At 42.7% G+C, this 24,037-nt stretch overlaps 1 protein-coding gene across 1 annotated transcript in view; it reads left to right on the forward strand.

Annotated features, from left to right (window-relative positions):
* Positions 1–14,731, forward strand: part of Selenof (selenoprotein F) — a 32,754-nt gene extending 18,023 nt beyond the window's left edge. The window contains 3 exon segments of the mRNA NM_133297.2: positions 2,322–2,385; positions 6,440–6,489; positions 13,844–14,731. Of these exon segments, the coding sequence (NP_579831.2) occupies positions 2,322–2,385; positions 6,440–6,489; positions 13,844–13,975 (246 nt within the window). The 3' untranslated portion in view covers positions 13,976–14,731.
* Positions 14,732–24,037: the final 9,306 nt, after the last annotated feature.

The raw sequence follows: 24,037 nt of genomic DNA on the forward strand, positions 1-24,037 counted from the left end.
AAAATTCATAAACAGCTTACACAAAGGCCCTCAGTGTCTCAAGGGCCTGTGATAACCCAAAGCATAAGGACCTTTAATATGGAAATCATAGAATCCTAGAAATCCAGAACCATCGGAATGCTAATTGCCTTTTGCTATATCAAAGGTGATAGCCTTGGTCTACATGATTTCTTTTTAAAAATAATAAGTACTGATTGAGCACTTTAACAACAAAATCCATGTTTGATTCTTAGATGACCATACAAAATACATCTACAAACTAAGAAGAAATAAAATGGATGTGTTATATTCTTAAGTTTGCTCTCTTTCTCTTAGGACCCCTGTATTTCTGAGACTATGCCTGTGAAGAGAAAAGTCAAGGTGCTGGAGAAATGTCAGTGGTTAAAAGCACTTACTGCTGTTAGAGAAGTCCCAGGTTCAGTTCACAGCACCCACATGGTGACTCACAACCATCCATAATGTCAGTTCTGGGGAATCTGATGTCCTCTTCTGAGGACACTACTAGGCTTATATCCACATGTCATCGGTCTTTCTATTGCTGTGATTAAAACATAGAGCCAAAAGCAGCTGGGTGGGGGTGGGGGTGCACGCCACAGTCCATCATTGAAGGAAGTAAGGGCAGGAACCTGCAGGCAAGAAGTGATTCAGAGGCCATGGAGTAGTGCTGCTTACTGGCTCGCTCCTGGTGGCTTCCTCAGCCTGCCTTCTTACAGGACCCAAACCCACCAGTTCAAGAGTGTCATTGCCATAGTGAAGTGGGCCTTCCCACATCAATCAGGAAAGTACACCACAGGCTTGTCCACAAGACAGTCTGATGGGACAAAACACTTACATAAAATAAATCTTAGAAGAGAAAATAATGGTTAGGCTTTGACTGCTTCAAAAAAGTGATCGCTACCTTTGGATATGTCTCCGTACTTGATAGCAGTGATCTGGTGTTGAGTGCTCTGATGAGCTTTTACTGCAAAGAGAACGTGCAGCTTCTGCATCTGTGGAAGTAGTGTCACCCATTGAGTCTGCTTCACTTGAATTTCAGCAAACAAACCCTTGCATGATTCCTATTGAGTTTTCCTGTGTTTACACAGTACTGCCTACAGTCATTACTTTTCAAAGATGGGAGTGGGGCTGGAGAGGTAAAAACACTAACTGTTTCTTAGAGGATCTCATGCTGGAGCCCCAGCTTCTGCATATCTGATTACTTTTTCTGGTCTCCATGGCCACCTGCATACATGTGACTCAGATACATATAAATAAACCGTCTAAAAATATTGAATGTTAGACTTTTAATTCTCAGCCATTGGTCACATAATGTTAAAAGCATTCTAAAGACATTAAAAGACCTTCCTAAAGCATCTTATTAAAATTCATTATAACAGAAACTAGAGACCTCAAACCAGACCAATGACTCATTGCAATGAGGATTCGCAAGTGGAGTTTTGTGGGCAGAGGGGTACACTGTGGTACACACTATGACATACTGCAGCTTCCGTGACCAGATAGATGTTTTCTATGCTTTGCTTTGTTTGTTTGTTTGTTTGTCTGTGTGTGTGTCTTTTTTGTTCTCTTTAGGAGAAGGTTGCAAGAGCAGAGCAAACAGTTGAGCAAACATGGTGTGAAATTCACAAAGAAGCAATAAAAAGCTTTTAAGAAATTTCATCGTCATGCTCAATGTCAACTTGCTGTCTCAAGTCTATTCTAGATACAGCTGATGTCCCTCAGCCATTCAATATACAGTTTATGTGCCTCATCTTTATTATGAGGAATACATTCCAAGACTCTTAGCGGAATTCACTCAGTGTAGAAATGCTCAGGCATGGGAAGTGACGTGATCTTTGAGCATGTGTTAACTCAGCACAAGTTTGTGCGAGTCTGTATTGTCTACAGCCGCTAAGTGACTGAGGAGTGGGCAACATGTAACATGGATACCCTGGAAAAGCAATTTCATTTTCTATGCAGGACAGTGTAATATTTCAGCATGCTGCCAAAACACAGCTAATTTTAAATGTTTGTTTCTGGAGTTTTGCATTTGTATTTTCAGATTGCAGTTGGCCTGGGTAACTGAAACCATTATTACAGAGCCTTTAAACTCTAGCTTGACCTTCCTTGGTCTGGAACTGTATCATCTTACTGTGCTTTGGCACTTGGGGGTAGGGAGTTCTATATAGCTGCTCTACTCCACGGTTTGCACTGTGGTGCTTCTCACCGTCCTGCCTGCGATGAAGCCAGAGAAGCACATGCTGGGCAAGTGTTCTCTTCCTGAGCCTTATCTGCCAGGTCCATAACTCTTCCAATTTGTGACGTTCCTGGTTTTCCTTTTACAGCTGTATGCAGGAGCCATCCTTGAAGTCTGTGGATGAAAATTGGGGAGGTTCCCTCAAGTCCAAGGTCTGTAGCAATCATTTAAAGTCATCATTCATTAGGTTAATTTCACTAAATACTCCCAGGAACATGGATTTTCAGAAGCACACTCGTAACAATATATATGAATTTTTCAATTCGTTTTTCTGGAGGTAGAGTCTTAATAGGACTTGATGCTGACCACAAATACAACATATAGAAGTTAGATTTAAAATAGAAAGCATGAAATTATTTAAAATTATTTATACTCCTGTCGGGTATAAATTTTAGGAAGGCTTTTCTTTTAGCAGATAGAAGCAGAATTCCTTTAACATTCTAGTAGATTTTTTTAGTCTAAGTTATAAAATATTGACTTAAGGTAGACAAGTCCTTTATAGCTTGACAAACCAGCAAGAAGAGAATTAACCCAGAATTTAGTAGACAATGGAGAGTCGTGCAGTGTGTGTCTTCACAGGTAATTTTAGTGATAGATATGTTAAAAATAATTCTCAAAGTCTGTTCTTGCAATTAGCCATCAAACCATGATGTGGCCTCACATCTCCAGGAAGCCTTCACTAAGGCTATTCCATTATTCTTGCTTGCTTACCGTGAAAAGCAGCTTTAAGAATGTGCAGGTGATGGCAGCACTTAAATTTAATCTCACCACTTGAAAAGCAGAACCAGGCAGGTCACTGTGAGTTCAAGGCCAGCCTGGTCTACAAAATGAGTTCTAGGACAGCCAAAGCTACCTGGAAGACCCTGTCTCAAAATCACACACACACACACACACACACACACACACACACACACACACACACACACACACACACAGGAGCTAAGAAAATCAGGCTTATGAAATGGAATCCTTTTTGAAGAAACTCCTTTTAGTTCTGGGTGGTGGTGCTTCGGTAAGTCTCGCAGTAAGCCAGCAGGCTGGCTGGGTCCTGTGTGAGGTGGAGTTGAGGTCACGGCAGCTTTCCTTTTAAGTTGAAATACATGACTGTTCTTTATGGACACCTGATCTGTTTTGATTTTTAACACAAACCCAAAAGTCCTCGGTGCCTGCCTCAGTCTCCTGAGTGCCAAGCTTACAGTTGTGCATGCCTGGTGTATAAATTCATGTAGAATTTCTCAGTTGCCCTTCATTACTTAGATTTATCGTGAAACTACCTTAAAAGTACAAATTAGGCTTGCTGAGCTCAGGTAGAAAGTGGTGGCCACTAGTGTTTTTCTTATATCCTAAAAGTTAAGATATTTAGATGTCTTCTTCCAGAATCCAAAAAATAAAAATCCTCTTTTTTTTTTTTCTTCTTTTTTTTTTGGAGCTGGGGACCGAACCCAGGGCCTTGCGGTTGCTAGGCAAGCGCTCTACCACTGAGCTAAATCCCCAACCCCCAATAAAAATCCTCTTAAAAGGCTCCTGTGGTTTTGTTTTCCTATTCAACACCTCTAGCACACAAAATATGATTGTGATGTGCAATGATTAAACCAGAGGACACAACAAATAACAATGTCACGTTCAAATGCCAACCTTTTATAAAAACTCACTGTCAAAATTTTCTTGTAACTTACAAAGCATCGTAAGACTTCCTCACTCCCAACTGACTAGGCACATTTTATATTTTCTATGTTTTATATTTATATTTTTTATATTGTGGAGTAAGACCACAACTGCATCAGAGCTGAGAGCGTTGGGCTTGAGAAACTCATTTTTATTCCTGACTGACTGCAGGCTAACATTTGTTGCCTTTTTTAGCAGACTTTTTCTGTGCTAAGGCTGACTCAGGCTACTGCACACGCTGTGCCCACACTCTGCTGCCAAGCTTCGTCCTGCACCCCTGCGCACGCAGTCAGAGAGCAGTCAGTGGAGCTGTCTGATCAGTCTCTTTCCCATCCCAACAGGAGGGACTGCTTTGACGCCTACAAAACGTCAGATTTTAATAATGAATTGTTTGACATGAGAAAAGTTCTTTGGGGGCTTTAAATGGTCTGTTTTGGTTTTTTTGTTTTTGTTTGTTTGTTTGTTTTCTTTTGGTGGGGAGGCTTCAAGGGCAGAGGGTAAGTGCAAAGCACAGGGAGATGAGTGAGATTGGAGTGCATGATGGAAAATTCATGAAGAATCAAAAATAAGGTTAAATTTTTAAAAAATTATGCTAAAGAGGGGACATTATTTTATCTTCAAATTGATTTTTAAATTTTGAGTTTTTTAGTTCCATTGTTTTAATCTTTGTCACTTCAACATAGTAAAATCTTTCTCTGAACTCAGAAGTATTTCTTATGTATTAATTTAACAGCATTTGGTCTGGGGTACAGTTTGGTGGTAGAGTGGCCACACAGAGTGCTAGCCTGGAGTTGTGCTGGCGTCGGACAAGGTGGGGAGACACAGAGAATGAGAGTAAATTTTCATTGTTCACAGCACTGTGTAGCGTTTTCATACTGGTATGTAACGTCCTTTGAGCACACCCCACCCTTTGCCCCTCCCATTGGTCCCTTGGTTCCCCTAGACAGTTTTCCTTGGACTTTCGTGTTATTTCCAGACTAAGTTATATATTATGTACAAAATCCAGGAACCAGAATAAGAGAAAGCAAACAATGCACCTTTATCTTTATTTCTTGGAATCTAAGAAAGCCATGGCTTTCTTGGTCTTAAAGAACTTATGCTGTCGTGTAGTCTGTGGAATACAATGTATATATATATACATTCTCAAATGACTGTTGAAAGCGTCATTCACTGCCTGTGAAGCATGACTGGCTTGTTACAGTACTGTGCTCTTTCAGAATATGCTTCTGGAACTGTGTGCAGCAGAAGAGGAAACTTACTTGGACTGGTCATTAGTGATTCGTCATAGCATTCCTGTTAAGCCTGTACACTCAATCCAGCCCATTAAAAGACATTTGAATGAATAGACTTATTAATGTACTCACATCTCTGCTTGGCGTATAGGAAAGATTTAAAATGGTCCATTTGCTATGGTGGTTTCTTCCACAGTGGGAAAGTGGCTTGAATAGCAGGAAGTGTTCTGCAGGCCTTCGAATAAGATTAGGCAGTCTGGAAGGGTAAGATACAGTATTTATTGGCCATATCACATTTTTATTTTCAATCTACTTGCTTTTTCTCTTTATTTGTAAGACTTCTTGATTTTTTTTTTCATTTTTACTCTTGAATTTTGCTAATGGCAGTGTTCTGCTGCCCTGAAATTCCTATTTTTAAGTAATCCTATCTGTAAAACATTTTCCTTAGGACCATGCAAAATATAATTTTATATTTCATATTCCTTAAGTTCTTTGTATTGTAAACTTTGATAGTGTTCCAAGCCCCTTCTTTTTAGTACTTAGCCACAGTCTTGGGAATTATTTGTTTACTATCTTGTTTTCTAAACTAGATTAGAGATTTTATAAGGTGGAGATTATATATGTTTCTCTGTCTTTGCCTTTGCTGTGTGCCACATATAAATATCCAATAAATATCTTTGCAAATTTACATTTTTATTCCATCTGTAATATATTTTAAATATATGATGACATAAGCCCCATTTCTTTTGAAGTACTTGACAGTTCCCACTGAATAACCCACACCGGCGTACCCTCCAGTGCACTCAGCCCTCCAATGCATGAATCCCTCCAGTGTGCTCATCTCTCCAGTGTGCTCAGCCCTCCCGTGCACATAGCCCTCCCGTGCACACAGCCCTCCAGTGCACACATCCCCATCACCCCACCCTTACTTTTCTGCTTGGTACCTTCATCACATGAAAGTTCTTACAGCTATTTCTGTTAGGGAATTTCTGACTCAGCGTGCCTATTACAGGGTGGGGGTCACACATTGGTGGGCTGATTTCTCATACTTCTTTTGAACTCCCTGAGCTATTCACAGGTGAGCTTTGCTCTCATCTGTCAGGCCCACAAAACTACCACCGGAATTTGAGCTACTGGTTAATTTGAAACAGTGTCTTAAATGTTTAAATGGGAGTGCCTCTACATTTCTTTATCTTCTGTTTAAATTCCCTTGGTTTTCAGGTAGGCTTGTTTGCTTTAACATCTGGAGTAATCTTCACAGATAGCTGGGATTTAAACGTGACCTGTTTGTATCTTTTTCTCTTTTAAGCTTTTGTCAGAAGCGATAAACCCAAACTGTTCAGAGGTCTACAGATCAAGGTAAGGGACCAGGCTGGGGGTCCTCTAATTTAAAGACTACTTTGTGACTTAGGAAGAGCTGAGTCAAGTGTTGCCCTGACATTGACCCTGTGCTCCCAGGATAAGTCACTCGCTATAACCTACTGGGTTATATGGAGTGGTGTGCACTGGCTGAAATTGAAAGCACTATTTTGTTCTGCTTTAAATATGTTATTTTGTGGTGCATTTTCATTTTTCATATGAGCTTGCTTTAGTCAAAATATGGAAGTGGTTAGTTGCCTTTAATCTTACAACTTCTTGCTGTCAGCAGTAAATTGATCATTAATCTTTACCCACAGTTTTTGTCATACATATATATTTAAATTTATATATTTATATTTAAACATGTATATATTTAAAACTAAGTCTGTTTTTAAAGACAGTAAGACAGTGAATATAACGCTGAGCCTCAGCTAACCATTACCCTCACATGGAACCAGTCACAAGGTCCAGATAATGTAACTAAGACTGGTCTAAGGCAGTCTCCGTCTGCACCCCAAAGCCAAGGCTGCCCCACAGCCCTCCATATCCAAATCCTGCCCTGGGAGAATTGGTCTTCCGGGAGTGCTCTCACTCCTAAGCCCACAGGAGAGATCTCACTTTCTCTCCACTAACTATCCGAAGAGGAACCCGCAAGGAGGGCACAGGAACCATGGAGCAGGCAGAGACAGGGTCGTTCCAGTCTCCATCTGCACCCAGAACTAAGGCTGACCCACAGCCTTCCTTACCCAAATCCTGCCCAGAGAGAGCAGGTCTCCCAGGAGTGCTCTCACTCCTAAGATCACAGGCTCACAGGCCCATGGGAGGGACAAGCTTCAGTCAGAGACGGCTCCAACTAACACCAGAGATAACCAGATGGCGAGAGGCAAGCACAGGACCTAAGCAACAGAAACCAAGTCTACTTGGCATCATCAACACCCAGTTCTCCCACCATAGCAAATCCTGGATATCCCAGCACACAGGAAAAACAAGATTTGGATTTAAAATCAGATCTCATGATGATGGTAGAGGACTTTAGGAAGGACATAAAAAACTCCCTTAAAGAAATATAGGATAGCATAGGTAAACAAGTAGAAGCCCTTAAAGAGGAAGCACAAAATCCCTTAAAGAATTACAGGAAAACACAACCAAACAAGTGAAGGAATTGAACAAAAACATCCAGGATCTAAAAATGGAAATAGAAACAATAAAAAAAAAAATCACAGAGGGAGACAACCCTGGAGATAGAAAACCTAGGAAAGAGAACAGGAGTCATAGACAAAAGCATAACAGAATGCAAAAGATAGAAGAGAGAAAATAAATTCCTCCTGTCACATAATAGTCAAAACACCAAATACACAAAACAAAGAAAGAATATTAAAAACAGTAAGGGAAAAAGGTCAAGTAACATAAAGACAGACCTATCAGAATTATACCAGAATTCTCAACAGAGACAATAAAAGCTAGAAGATCCTGGGCAGATGTCATATAGACCCTAAGAGAACACAAATGTCAGCCCAAGCTACTATATCCAGCAAAATTCTCAATTAACATAGATGGAGAAACCAAGTTATTCCAATGCAAACCAAATTTACACAACATCTTTCTACAAATTCAGCCCTACAAAGGATAATGGATGGAAAGCTCCAACACAGTGAGGGAAAATACACCCTAGAAAAAGCAAGAAAGTAGTCTTGCAACTAACCCAAAAGAAGATCTCCACACAAACATAACACCTCTAACAACAAAAATAACAAGAAACAACAATCAGTATTCCTAGGTATCTCTTAAGATCAATGGAGTCAATTCCCCAATAAAAAAGACATAGACTAAAAGACTGGATACGTATACAGGACCCAGCAATTTGCTGCATACAGGAAACACACCTCAGTGACAAAGACAGACACTTCCTCAGAATAAAAGGCTGGGAAAAACTTTCCAAGCAAATGGTCTGAAGAAACAACCTGCAGTAGCCATTATAATATCAAATAAAATCAACTTTCAATGAAAAGTTATTAAAAATGATAAGGAAAGATACTTCATATTCATCAAAGAAAAAATCTACCAAGAAGTACTTTAAATTGTGAATATCTATGCTCCAAATGCAAGGGTACCCACATTCATAAAAGAAACGTTACTAAAGCTCAAAGCACACATTGCACCACATACAATAATAGTGAGAGACTTCAACATCCCACTCTTATCAATGGACAGATCATGGAAACAGAAACTAGCCAGAGACATAGAGAAACTAACAGAAGTTATGAACCAAATGGATTTAACAGACACATAAAGAACATTTAATCCTAAAACAACAAAATGTACCATCTTCTCAGCACCTCATGGTACCTTCTCCAAAATTGACCATATAACCAGTTAGAAAACTGGACTCAGCAGATACAAGATTGAGATAATCCCATGCATCCTGCCATCACCCTGGATTTGGCTGGTCTTCAAAAACAACAGAAAGTGCATATACACATGGAAGCTGAAAACGCTCTACTCAATGATAAATTGGTCAAGGAAGAAATAAAGACTTTTTAGAATTTAGTGAAAATGAACACAAAACATACCCAAGTTTATGGGATACAATGAAAGGAGGTAAGAAGAAAACTCATAGCTCTGGGTGCCTCCAAAAAAGAAACTGGAGAGAGCATACACTAGCAGCTTGACAGTACACCTGAAAGCTCTAGAACAAAAAAAAAAAAAAAAAAAAAGCAAATAAACCCAAGAGGAACAGACTGCAGAGAAAAATCAAACTCCTGCTGAAATCAACCAATTAGAAACCAAAAGAACTATACAAATAATCAACAAAATCAGGAGCTTGTTCTTTGAGAAAAATCAACAAGATAGATAAGCCCTTAGCCAGACTAATCAGAGGGCACAGAGAGTGTGTCCAAATTAACAAAGTCAGAAATGAAAAGGGAGACATAACAACAGAATCTGAGAAAATTCAAAAAAATCATCAGATCTTACTACAAAAGCCTATATTTGACAAAGCTGGAAAATCTGGAGGAAATGGACTGTCTTCTAGACAGATTCCAGGTACCAAAGTTAAATCAGGAACAGATAAACCATTTAAACAGCCCCATAACTCCTAAAGAAATAGAAACAGTTATGAAAAGTGTCCCAAACAAAAAGAGCCCAGAACCAGATGGGCTCAGTGCAGAATTCTGTCAGACCTTCATAGAAGACCTCATACCAACACTGTCCAAACTATTCCACAGAATAGAAACAAAAGAATACTACCCAATTCATTCTTCAAAGCCACAATTACACTCATAGCTAAACCACACAAAGACCCTACAAAGAGAACTTTAGACCAATTTCCCTTATGAATATCGATGCAGTAATAATCAATGAAATTCTCTAAAGCCAATCCAAGAACACATCAAAAGGATCATTCGCCGTGATCAAGTAGGCTTCATCCCAGGGATTCAGAGATGGTTCAATGTATGGAAATCCATCAAAGTAATATACTCTATAAAGAAACTCAAAGATAAAAACCACATGATCATCTCGTTAGATGCTGAGAAATTCAGTACCCCTTCATGGTAAAAGTGTTAGAAAGATCAGGTATTCAAGGCCCATACCTAAACATAGTAAAAGCCATGTACAGCAAACCAATAACCAACATCAAGCTAAAAGAGGTCAAAGGGATACAAATTGGAAAGGAAGAGGTCAAAATATCACTATTTGCAGATGATGTGATAGTATACTTAACTGGCCCCCAAAATTCCATCAGAGAACTCCTAAACCTGATAAACAACTTCAGCAAAGTGACTGGATATAAATTTGCCTCAAACAAATCAGTAGCCTTCTAACCAAAGAATAAACAGGCCGAGAAAGAAATTAGGGAAACAACACCCTTCACAATAGTCACAAACCTCAAACTGTATTATAGAATAATAGTGATAAAAATTGTATGATATTGGTACAGAGACAAGCAGGTAGGTCGGTGGAATAGAATTGACCCAGAAGTGAACCCACACACCTATTTTCACTTGATCTTTGACAAAGGAGTTAAAACCATCCAGTGGAGAAAAGACAGCATTTTCAGCAAATGGTGCTGGTTCAACTGGTGGTCAACATGTAGAAGAATGCAGATCGATCCATGCTTATCACCATGTTCAAAGCTCAAGTCCAAGTGGATCAAGGACCTCCACATCAAACCAGCTACACTCAAACTAACAGAAGAAAAAGTGGGGAAGAGCCTCAAGCACATGGGCACAGGGAGAAATGAACAGAACCTCAGTGGCTTATGCTCTTAAGATCAAGAATCGACAAATGGGACCTCATAAAACTGCAAAGCTTCTGTAAGGCAAAGGACACTGTCATTAGGACAAAATGGGAACCAACAGATTGGGAAAAGATCTTTACCAATCCTACATCCAAAAGAGGGCTAATATCCAATATATACAAAGAACTCGAGAAGTTAGACTCCAGAGAACCAAATAACCCTATTAAAAAATGGAGTACAGAGCTAAACAAAGAATTCTCAACTGAGGAATATCAAATAGCTGAGAATCACCTAAAGAAATGTTCATTATCCTTAGTCATCAGGGAAATGCAAATCAAAACAACCCTGAAATCCACCTCACACCAGTCAGAATGGCTAAGATCAAAAATTCAGGTGACAGCAGATGCTGGTGGGGTTGTGGAGAAAGAGGGACACTCATCTGTTGTTGGTGGGATTGCAAACTGGTACAGCCACTCTGGAAATCAGCCTGGAGGTTCCTCAGAAAATTGGACATAGTACTACCTGAGAACCCATCTATACCACTCCTGGGCATACACCCAAAAGATGTTCCAACATATAACAAAGACACATGTTCCACTGTGTTCATAGCAGCTTTATTTATAATAGCCAGAAGCTGGAAAGAACCCAGCCATTCAACAGAAGAATGGATACAGAAAATGTGGTACATTTACACTACTTAACCATTAAAAACATTGACTTCATGAAATTCTTAGGCAAATGGACGGAATTAGAAAATATCATCCTGAGTGAGGTAACCCGGTCACAAAAGAACACACATGGTATGCACTCACTGGATATTAGCCCAAATGCCAAGATTACCCAAGATATAATTTACAGACCACATGAACTTCAAGAAGGAAAACCAAGGTCTGGAAGCTTCAGTCCTTAGAAGGGGGAACAAAATACTCCAGGGAGGAAATACAGAGCCAGCCCCACCTGGGAATCCAACCCATATACATTCAGACACCAAACCCAGAGACTATTGTGGATTCCAAGAAGTTCTTGCTGACAGGAGCCTGATATAGCCGTTTCCTGAGAGGCTCTGCCAGAGCCTGATAAATACAGAGGCAGATGCTAGCAGCCAACCATTGGACTGAGCATGTGGTCCCCAATGGAGGAGTTAGAGAAAGGACTGAAGGAACTGAAGGGGTTTGCCACCCCATAGGAAGAACAATATCAACCAACCAGACCCCCCAGAGCTCCCAGGGACTAAACCACCAACCAAAGAGTACACATGGAGCGACCCATGGCTCCAACAGCATATGTAGCAGCAAATGGCCTTGTAGGACATCCCTGAGAGGAGAGGCCCTTGGTCCTGTGAAGGCTTGATGCCCCAGTGTAGGGAATGCCAGGGTGTGGGGAGGCAGGAGAGGGTGGGTGGGTGGGAGTGCACCCTCATGGAAGCAGGGGTCAGGATGGGATAGGGGGATCCAGGGGGTTTCCAAGGGTGAAACCAAGAAAAGTGATGAGACTTGAAGGTAAATAAATATTCAATAAAAAAAAAATTTTTAAAAGACTTGGCTAAGGCAGGTATGGTAGTCTACCCCTTTAATCCCAGCACTTAGGAGTCAGAGGCAGATCTCCTCCAGGACAGCCAAGACTACCCAAAGAAACCCTGTCTTGAAAAACACAGAGAGAGAGAGAGAGAGAGAGAGAGAGAGAGAGAGAGAGAGAGAGAGAGAGAGAGAGAGAGAGAGAGAGAGAGAAAGCTGAGTCAGAGGCAGATCTCCTCCAGGACAGCCAAGACTACCCAAAGAAACCCTGTCTTGAAAAACACACAGAGAGAGAGAGAGAGAGAGAGAGAGAGAGAGAGAGAGAGAGAGAGAGAGAGAGAGAGAGAGAGAGAGAAAGCTGGCTGTGTTCTGCAGTATCTGAGACGTGTATACTTGTCCCATCAGTCAGCACCCATTTCTGGCGACTGAGGTGAAGGCATTCTATGCTTAATGTTGCTGCGTTTGGGAGGGTGGGGGTTTAGATGGGTTCTGGTTCTGTCTTGTCAAATGCCTTTTGTGTGTCTGTTGTGGTTCCTCTTGTCTTCCCTGTTTATGTAAGGAGCACACGAATTCATTTTCAAGTGTTAGCCAGTCTTGCCTATGCTAAGCATTCTTACACCTTGCTGCTTTGAGCCGCTAATAACTTTGTTAAGAAATTCAGTCACTGAATTATAGTCAAACTAACCTATTTGGGGCTTTGGATAAAGACTAACTTGAAATAAATATTTAAAACTCTAGAAATAGTTTATAGTAGCCTCATTAGAAATGTTTGGGCATCATTCTCAGTATTGTTAGTATTGACTCTTTAGTCAAATCCCCACAAGTAATTGGGAATAAACTAAGTGTTTGAACTCCTGCCAGGCTCCTCAGGTACTACAGAAAGTAAGATGTTGACTATCAGAACTTACCTCATACCGAGTCACAACTGTAAAAATGGAGGCATGTAGGGATGAGACAGCCGCTCCACAGTCAGGAGCTCCTGCTGCTCTTGTGCAGGACCCAGGTTCAGTTCCTCACACCTGCATAGCCACCCTCAGCCACCTGTAACTGCAGCTCCAGGACTCTGTCCTCTTTCTTCTGCCCTTGGGGATGCTGCACAGACATGACGTGTGCTCGCTCACCATCCACTCATAGGACATCGTTAAGTCAATCTTGAGAGACACAAGCATAGGGGCTGCAAGGAGCTTTATGAACTCCTTGCTCATCACTCCTACATTTAATTGTTGTTTTATACAATTGGGGAGCAGTTGATCTCAATAAGTATGTTCAGTTTATCTTCATACATTGTTCTCTGTCTGTCTGTCTGTCACTGCCGTCAAGTGTTAAGTTTACTGGATCTGAGAGAGCCATTTCCAACAGTGGGCCTTAAATCGGCTTAAACCGTTCCTGTCCCAAGACATTCTCTTTGAAGTAACATGTCCTTTTCTTAATTATTATCATTTATGAAATCACATTTGAGTCTTTGCTGAGAAAGGCTTTGTGCCAACTCTAATGTTGTATGTAAAAAGTGTTCAATTATTCGCATGATTAATTCAGTATTTTGATCCTGGTGAAGAGTGAAAAGCCTTCTAAGCAGTGATGTCAATGTCTCTGGTCTTTGTAGTATGTTCGAGGCTCAGACCCTGTACTAAAGCTTTTGGACGACAACGGGAACATTGCTGAAGAGCTCAGCATCCTCAAGTGGAACACAGACAGTGTGGAAGAGTTCCTGAGCGAGAAGCTGGAACGCATATAAGCCGTGCTCAGTTGTCCGTCTGTCACTTATCACATGAGCTGTCACTGCTCCTAGGAAACCCCTTAGCTTTGCTCACAGTGGTCTCTGTTTTACGTGCACCATCACTTAGTTCTGCATGCTTACAGTGGTCATCGTTTATGTGCGGCATCAGTCTTCTGATTCGAAGCTGAAGTAGCCCCACAGCCCATAATGTTAAGGATCTGGCAAGGTTAACAAACCCAACTCTTAGAAATCTCTCTTCTTCTGCACTTGCTGATATCACCAGTGAAATGCTTTGTAAAGAGGCATCTGGTTAATTATGCTAATAATAGTTGGTGATAATTGGTCCAGTTTTACAAACAACAGAATTTAAATGGAGGAGTTAATAAAGGAGGTGCCTCCCTTGCTATGTGCTCTTTGAAAGTAAGTGACAGAAAACTGCAAACCAGCACGCCCGCCCCAGAGCCTGGAGCTCCTGTAGTGCCCAGCTTTCTTTTTAGCAGAAGTATTTGTAGTTTGTAATGAATGTGCCACATACAATTTTTATAGCCTTATTATTACAGAACAGACTGAAGATCTACAGTAAGAATATAATACTTATAAAGGTTTGCATTAATGAGGATTACACAGAAAACCTTTGTTAAGGGTTTGTGTCGATCTGATAATTGGCAAATTTTTATTTTTAAAATATTCTTACAGAAGAGTTCCATTTAAGAATGTTCGTGTATAGGACCAAAATATAAATAAAAACTTTCAAATATGTTTGAGTTTAAATTACTCTGCTTTGTCCCTTCGTGTTTCTCAGTCCATTCTTTTTCATACAAGCTCGCTTTTAAGCCAAAATACAGAAACGACTGTACTATATGGAACTCAGTAGCTTCTGTATAAGCAGCGGAGATTGGCTGCTAATTACCAGCCGTCTTCTGTCCTGTAACATCTAAAATCTGGTCTTTATAAAGTCAGTAAGACGTCCTATAGCCCTGCAGGATTAAGCTCCTGAGAACAGTATAAGAAATTGGGCAACAGACGCTCCTTTTGATCACTGTGGTGATGCCGAGGGCGGTGCTTTGACAGCTCGAGTCTTGGTGAGTGTGCCCTCTCCTTAGTGGTTATTGCTATTTCAGAACAAGAGGGAGATTAAGCCGGTTGTGGACAGAGAAGTTGCCACCACAGACAGAAGAATAGAGGTATTGAAGAATGCAACTTCAAAAAAGAACGTCTGGCATTGACATAGAAAATACGTTGGTCTGGTTTCCGGGCAGGGAGGGTCAGTTAAAAGAGTATCTGACTGGGAGGGGGGTGGGGACGGGGAGAATTGCTAAAAAGAAGCCTGAAAGGTCTGTTGTCTTCAAGTGATGGGAGATCACAAGAGTCTGAACCCACAGTATCAGCTCCAAGCTTCTCAGGAGCTGTGGCCGATGGGTATCTGCTCAGTCCTACATGTTAGTTCAAAGTTTCCAGCTAATCAGCTAATTCAAAGTGGGTTTTGCCAGTTGAAAAAAGATCAGCTTTTTAAAGAGACAAACTCCTGCCTACCAAGGGGTATACACTGTTCTAAAAAGTACGTTTACCCCCAATTCCTGAAGTTTCGTTGAGTTTATTCATATTGTTACTAATAACTTCAACTCTTTTGTCATCTCCCCAAATTTGGCAGAGATTTTTAATAAGGACCTGTGAGCAAGAACGGTCTTACCCTGTTGAGGAGCTGGAAGTCGATTGATTCTAAACTCAAAAGCACAGTAGAGATGCATGGCTTGCGTGTGCATAGGCTGATAGGCCTGAGGCCTGAGGCTGTGCTCACTAACTGACACTTAAGAACATAGGGGTCAACTGTGCTTCCGGACACAGCATCACTGAAATGGAACTCAATAAGTGTACACATTACGGTGCACAGTCCCATGACCTCTTACCATGTTCAGAATTGCACGGCTCTCACTGTGGTATGGATTTTCTACATTTTAACACTCCACAGGGAAACCCTGTCCCATTAGCAGTCATTCCTCATGTCCTCTCCATCGTCACATGCTGCTCCAGTCCCACCAGGGTTCATCTGTGTAAGGATAGTGTTATGTCGTTATAGCCAGAGAGTATCTGTTATGTGCTCCAACCATGTACAGTTAGTTTCAGAGTGTGGTGGTTTTTATTTGTCTTACGTAAGAGTGAAAATAGAATTGTTTATTATATCCTGTTACTGTTTGAGGCTGTGCTCCAGGGATTTGCATATGCTAGGCAAGTCCTGTCATGACTCCAGTGGAGGCCCAGTGTTTGATGTGTAGGAAGTTTAAAAATTCCCAGAGTGAATTATTTCCGGAAGGGCAGCAATTCCTGCATGTCCTGGGGTGGTGGGATGTGTGTGTGTGTGTGTTTCAACTCAGGGTTTCTCTGTGTAGCCCTGGCTGTCCTGGAACTGTAAACCAGGCTGGCCTTGAACTCAGAGCCTCTTGCCTCACCCTCCAAGTACTGACACTAAAGAGGTATTTCACCGCCCAGCTTCCTGGCATATGTTGGTCTCTTGAAGGAAATATTCCTTATTGTGTGGTCATAGCACCAGGACCTTTAGATGAGTTAAGAACTTCCTCCACGCAGTTGCACCCAGGGGCTTTCTTTACATCTTTGCCTGGCGTTTCCCCTTCTCTGCTCTCTGTTCTTTTCTTTCCCCAGCCTCAGTCGTGAAACCACATGGGTTGTACTCACTCTTTGATCAGAGGAAACCTTTAAACAGCTAAGCACACAATTATGGTTAAAATAATAACATTAACTAGAAAAGTACAAAGGAGACAGATGTGGCCAGGGATCTTTGAGAATAGGACAAACTGAAGCATAAAGATAAACAAAAGTTGTCAAGAAAAAGAATGGAAAATATCCTCTGGTCATTACAAACAACCACTCTGACCTGGGAGAAAGGGGTGTGTGTGTGTTTGCGCATGTTTGTGCAGGTGTGCGTGCATAGATAGGGTTGACTCTCCTCACCCCCAGTCCCTAACCTTTTGTTTATAAAGGCAGAGCCTCGGTTGCTGTGAACGGCTGGGTAGACTGGCCTGTGCAGCCCCAGCACTGGACTTGCAACCACACCACTCCCACTACCATGTCTAGGTTTTTTGATTTGTTTGATTGGTTGGTTGGGGTTTGGTTTGGTTTGGTTAGGTTTGGTTTACGGTTACTTGGCATCTAACTCGGGCCCCTGTGCTTGCCAGTACTTAACCAACTGAGCAATCTCCCCAGCCGCCCCATTTCCCACACCCAAAAGATGGTCAACATGTCTGACAGCCCAGGAAGGAAAGTGATAGGAAATGACCCAGGGGAGGAGGCAAAGGTGACAGTGCATGCCATCTTAAGAATTTAGCTGTATTCCAAACTCTCAAAACAAGACAAAGCTGTAAGTAAGGGAATGACAAAGCAAGTTCAGCTGTAAGGTTGGTGGACAAACTTCATTGTCATTGCTACCCCACCATTGATCACCGATGCCTGTCCCCTGCTTTTACTGAAGGTCATCTCATCAGTTAGGACCCTCAAATGTACTGTGTGTCCTTTTCCCAATTTGCCTTTTAAAACTACTCAACTTCCTTTGAGAGAAAACAAACGTAAGCATAAATGCTAAATTGAGTTTCCTGTGTTCCCTCGTATAAGCTCAACCCTTAGAATACTTATTAGCTTCATGAAACAAAGGGAATTTTGTCTATTTCCATAGGGTCTCCTTTGTTGTCCAGGCTGGTCTTGAGTTTCTGGGGTCACCTGATCTTCTTGCTTCTGCCTCCTGACTGACTCCAGACATTTGACATCTCACCAACATGAATCTCAAATCTAGATCTTCCTAGAACTTGGGATCTCACCTCAACTTCTGGGGTGCTGGTTACAAGCATGCACCAGCTGTCACATCTACCGCACAGCCAGTGTTTCAACCCAAGAGCCCAGGTCTGGTCTGATCTAAATCAGGAACCGTTTTTGGCCATTCCAAATCTGGAGATCTATTCTAGCTGGGTTGTTTTCTGGTTCCTTTCTTCCTGGCTCGTGAATCTAGATAATGACTACAGCCCAGACTGAAGAACTTACCTACCTTTTCCTGCCCAATGTGAGCTTATAAACAATGATTTGAACCCCCTAGCCAAACCCTCTACGCCAAGGTTCTGTTGCAGCAGTGTCTTAGGGTATCCATTGCTGTGAAAAGACACTGTCAAGTTTTGCTGTGTTACTGTGTATTGTGATTTCTGTACCCAAAGGCCTAGGCCTATGAGTGAATTCTCAATTTTACAAGATTTTCTTGTGCAAACCTTGTTCCTTGATTTAAAATTATTGGTTAAATAAAATGGGCTACAGCAGATTACTGAGGGTTTAGAAGTAGGTGGGGGTAGGGAAGCCAGAGGAGTAAAGAAAGACCAGAGGGAGAAGGAAGAAGAAGAATGAGAGAAGAGGAAGTCACCATGAGGGGAGACGGACCATGAGCACGTGACCAGGGGAAACGGCAGGTACACCGCTGGGGAGGTAGCCAGGACAGCAGTTAGAAGAGAATAGGTGCCCCCCCCCACCCCAGTAATTGTCAAAGCCAAATAAAATAACCGTAGTCTGAGGCTCATTTATTTGTAAGCTGGTGGGGGATAAGCTTAAGTTGGTCATACTACAAGGGAACTCTTATAAAGGAAAACATTTCATTGGAGCTGGTTTATAGTTTGAGGGGTTCAGTTCATTATCACCGTGGTGGGAAATATAGACATCATGCCAGAGGAATTGTACATCCTGATCTGAAAGCAGCACAGAGGAGGAGATGACCACCTAAAGGCAACCAAGAGGAGGGTCTATCTTCTGCACTGGGCAAAGCTTAGACCTAGGAGCCCTCCAAGGCCCACCCACACTGTGACACACTCCCTCCAACAAGGCCTGATGGTGTCACTGCCTGCGGGCCAAGCATTCACACACATGAGTCTATAGGGGCTGGACCTATAAGTAACCCCCAAACCTACTCAGGATGTCGTACCCACACATCTGTCCTGTAAGCAGGGTTCCATGAGAGCAGATCACCTCTGTTTTGTGAGGCCCCTCTTCAGAGATAGATCCTCACCCCAGAGAGCTATCAGTCTTCACTACGCAGTCTGAGCTTTCTCCCAGGATGCTGAATGGGCTCCAAAAATAAGCTTGCTGTGTGGACCACTGTCCTTCAATGCATGGGCCCAGAAAAGCCATAGCTACCCAAAGGGTTATAAAACCCAGCTTCAAGGGAAAGACCAGGGACTCAGTTGAAGGAACATGATTCTAGCATTCCACACTATAACAAAATACCTGAGATACTCAACTTCCAGGAGGCAAGATGACATTTTGGCTCTCGGTTTCGTGTACTGTGATCCACAGTGTTCGGCCTGTAGCTTTAGAGTCCCTGACACAGCAGTGCATCACGGCAGAAAACACCCAGGCGAGGGCTGCCCCTCTCATGGTGGCTGGGAGGGAAAGAGAAAAAGAAGCCTGGGATCCCAGCATTCCTTTCCAGGCCTGCAGCCAATGACCTAACTTACTACCGCCAGGCTTCTCCTAAGGCACCACCACCTCACTACAAGTCAAGAAACAGCCTTCATCCAACTCTAGGGTTTAGGGAGGAGGCATTCAAGATCCAAACTGTACAGCAGGTGCCAAATTTTGCAGGTATGTTTTAAAGATTTTTTTAAATTATGTATATATGTGGACAGGAGAGGAATAACATGATTATCTCTTAAGCTCAGGTTAAGGCCCTCAGCCATATAGCAGGACAAAGGCGGGACATCCACTCACTCCTGCACTTGTCAATAATTGTGCCTATCTGATCACTTTATCTTTAATTAGTATTATTTTCAGGAATACAATCTACGTTTAACAATTTAATGTCTTTTTTAATGTATCAGCTTGACTAGATGACAGTACCTAGTCTCTTCAAACAGAGGTATTTTTCCAGGTGTGATTAGCATTTATAAAATGACCTCTGTAATGTAGGTGATACCCTTAAGAATGGTTGGATAGCCTTAGAACAAAGATGAAGGCTTTCCTACATAGACAGAATTCTGTGTTAAGTCTGCAGCATAGAAACCCTTCCTGGGTTTCTAGACTACTGGCCTTCTCTGTAAATACCTGACTTAAGACCGAAATATTCTACTAGGCGCCCTGCTTGCAGTAGACTTCCTGGCCCCTCCAACTGTATGAGTCAGTTCCTTAAAATAGAAAGAAGTCCACAGAATTTACATAATGTGTCCCATTGTTTCAGGCTTTCCAGAGGATACTGACTCACGCTGAGTGCACTGCTGACTGATTAGCCTTCAAGTACAAGGATTCACAGAGAAAAGCACAGCGCACGTCCCAACTGTTCTAGGTTCCATGTATAGTCTTGAGTTCCAAGATTGGCCATCTGGGACTTCAGATCTTCCTCAAAGCCACCTACCCTAGGTATCTTCAGCACATTTGTGTGTTCCTCATTAGGAGAACGCATGGGGCTGTGTTTATGTTTGGCTGTTTCTAGAATGTACTGACAGCTAATTAGACAACCACCGAACACGTTACAAGGAAAGACAACAGATCTTTTTTTTTAAAAAAAGGGAAGCCATCCTTTGTTTGAAAACACTAATGTCAGTTGGCTTAGACATTTCTGTAAGCCGCACAATGGTGTGTAAAATATGTTTTCTGGTTGATTTGCAAACAGACATGGAAAAGTTACTGGGCAACAAACGAGCCCTGAAAGAAATAGCTTTTTTTCAAATTAATGTAATCTTTTTCGACAGGGTTATTGTGTTAGAACAGGAGGAAGTGATAAATGTAACGTGTCTTCAGTACTGCTAGGTATTTTATTCTGCCTGACATTACAGGATTGTTCATAAACTAGGAAAAAAAACCAGACTCTAACACCTCGGTTCTCATGTAGACACATCTGAGGATGCTGAAAGATTTGTTCTCGGTAACTTTCACTAGATCGCTATCCACACAAACCAGCAAGTGGTGCCTCCAGGCTTCCATTATGATGTGGCTGTTGCTAGAGTCAGGAGGAGAGATGGGGATGTCAGCCATGAAGAATTGTTCTGCTCATTTTCCCACTGGTGTTTCTGCTACTGCTGATTTCTCAGTTTTGTTTGAGGGTCTCACGACACAGCGCTAGCTGGTGTGGAACTCAGACAGATCCTGCCTCCCCTCCCACGTGCTGGGATAAAGTACGACCACGCTCGAGTTTGCTGCTCCTGCCCTGCCAGCTCTGGAGTAGACTAGAAATTTGCTTGAGGCTCACAGTTGTTACCAACCATCCACACAGGGCACGCCTCTGCCTTCCGGTTTAGTATCTGCCACATACTGGTTTTCAAGCAGACATTAGGCCTCTGTCTCCCTGTGCTCTCAGAGAAAACCCTTTAAAACTTCTCTAAGCTGGAGCTGGAAGATTTCTTTAGAGTTTTCAGACCTTTCTTCCAGTATCCTGCGCGACGCTCTGTTGCTGTTAGTCGGCGGTATATTACCCATCACCACCCACACTTTAAACAAAGAAACTAGAAGGGAGTTACATTTTTTTCTTTGAGACAAGGCTTCTCTGTGTAGCCCTGGCTGTCCTGGAACTCAATCTGTAGACCAAGCTGGCCTTGAACTCACAGCAATCCACCTGCCCTTGCCCCGCAAGTGCTGGGATTAAAGGTGTGAGCACACCAGGCCGAGCTATGTTGATACACTCTGAACAGACTCTTGGGCTGGAGAGATGGCTCGGTGGTTAAGAGCACTATCTGCTCTTTCAGAGATGGTGTGTGTGTGTGAGAGAGAGAGAGAGAGACAGAGACAGAGACAGAGACAGACAGACAGAGAGACAGAGAGACAGAGACAGATCGAAACAGACAGAGAGAGACAGAGACAGACTTCTTCATGGAAGAACATCTCATCCTTGCAAGCCAAGCCATATTTAAATTATGGCATAGTTCGCAAAGGTTTAGATAAACAACTTTTTAAGAACTAGTAAATCCACAGCAATATTTAGCTTTACCCCTAGAGATCCGTGATTCGCAGAAGATATTAGAGTATATTAGAATTCCCACTGGAAGTTGCTACAAAGAACAGAGCATGAAACCAAACTTCCCTCACCCCCTTGATCCTGAGTTCAAGAAGAGAGGTGGGGGCTGAAGATGTGGCTGTGTTTAAGGGCCCTGGCTGCTCCAGAAAAGGGCCCAGCTTCAGTCCCCAGAAGCCACAGTAGAGGCTCACAACCCATTTACCTTCCAATTCCAGGGAATCTGGGACACCTCTGGCCTCTGCCGGCTCCAGCCACGCAGGTGGTGCACGCTCAGACGTCATGCGCAGGCACCCACACATACACACTGAATAAATGACTGAACTGGAGAGATGGTCAGCCGCAATGGGCTGGAATGTTTGAAGCTCGGAAGAGGCTCTGCAAAGGGAAGGGTTCGAATCCTTGCCCAACTGCTGGAAGAATACAGCTCACCACACATACGTCTGTCACACAGCCACACACACACATGGCAGGATAGAGGGGTAACAGTGTAAGTAGAATCGCGTGTCCACCCGAAGTGGATGACAGGGAAAATGCCCGTCATCGTTCTGTCTCAGTTCCAGGTTAATGAGCACTGTGCCCTATTCTAGGTGCCTTCCCAAGGCATTTTCAAGGATAAACTTTATTATACACAGTATTTCATGCTATTCCTTTATTGTGTGTGTATTACTTTGGAGTGCTCATACATTACTTTTTATCTCTCTCCCTCTTTCTCTTACACACACACACACACACACACACACACAAACACACACTTCAGACCCAAGAATACTGGTCTCAAAGTGTCCTCTAAGACCCTTCATGTGGGATTGGCCATCCCTACAATTCTGTGACAGGGAGGGAAGATAAAAGTAAAGCAGGAGGAAAAACACCGTGTCTTTGAGAACAACTAGAGGGTAAGCTACTTCCTTTCTCTGTAACAATGCCCACGGTGGCAGAGAAGCTGGAAGCTGGGCCATGGGAAGTTCATCCACCAGGAGACCCTCCATCTCGGCTGACCGCCTCAAGGCCACGGTCAGTTTCTGCTGGATGCCGAAGCCTCACTGATGGTCGGAGCCTCTTCCCCAAGGCCACTCCACTCATCTCTGCTGGGCGTTTCCAATTTCTGCTTTGAAAGTACTTTGCTCTGTAGCTGCTGTTTCTATCTGCCACCTGCTGTTTATTCTTTTTCTTTTGCTTGCTTTGTGCTCAATAAACTCATGGTGTGCGATCATAGATCACTCTCTGGACCGTATAGAACAGCACATAGTCTCCCCTTGGGGCATTAAAAGGTACCTAATTATACCTTTTTATAACACACTGATTGTATTGATTATGGCTCACCATAATGCCTGGATTTTAATTTAATTCTCTCTCTCTCTCTCTCTCTCTCTCTCTCTCTCTCTCTCTCTCTCTCTCTCTCTCTCTCGTCTCCAGATGCAGGCGCATGCTGGTAACTGGGGTTTAGGACTGAACATATTAATGGGGTACACAATTCAACCCACAACAGCACCATACACTAGGATTCAATAGGGTAGCAGAAAAGTGAGTTGAAAAGAAATTGGGTGGAGGGAAGAAGGGACAGTTGTTTGGAGAAATGAGAACTAGGAAAGAGCTAGAGTGAATGTAGAGCCAAAGGAGGTGTGGCTTATCCAGAGGAAAGACTAAGGGCACCTTCAAATGGAGGAGGAGTGGAAGGGAGGAGGGGGCTGAGGGGGAGGGGGAGGGGGAGGAGAGGAAGGGGAGGAGGACAAGTAGACAGAGGAGGGGAGGAAGAGGAGGAGGGGAGGAGAAGGGGAGAAGGAGGAGGAGGAAGAAGAGGAAAGGGGGAGGAGAAAGAGAAGGCAGTGGAGGAGGGGATGAGGTGGAGGGGAGAAGGAGGAGGAGGAGGAGGAGAAGGCCAGTGGAGCAGAAGTAAGTATGAAGGAGAGCTCATGGGTAAAAGCCATAGAGAAGCATGGCTTCAAACAGAGGAGAGAGAGTCTGGTGGGAATGAAGTGGGATTGGCAAGAGCAGAGGCACACTGGGAGGGTGTGGTGGTTTGAATAAGAACCCTGTAGGCTCACATGGTTGACTGCTTGTCAGTGGAACTGTTTGGGAAGGATTAGAAGGGGTAG

The sequence above is a fragment of the Rattus norvegicus genome, chromosome 2, assembly GCF_021556685.1.
Source record: "Rattus norvegicus strain SHRSP/BbbUtx chromosome 2, alternate assembly SHRSP_T2T, whole genome shotgun sequence".
Classification (NCBI taxonomy): domain Eukaryota; kingdom Metazoa; phylum Chordata; class Mammalia; order Rodentia; family Muridae; genus Rattus; species Rattus norvegicus.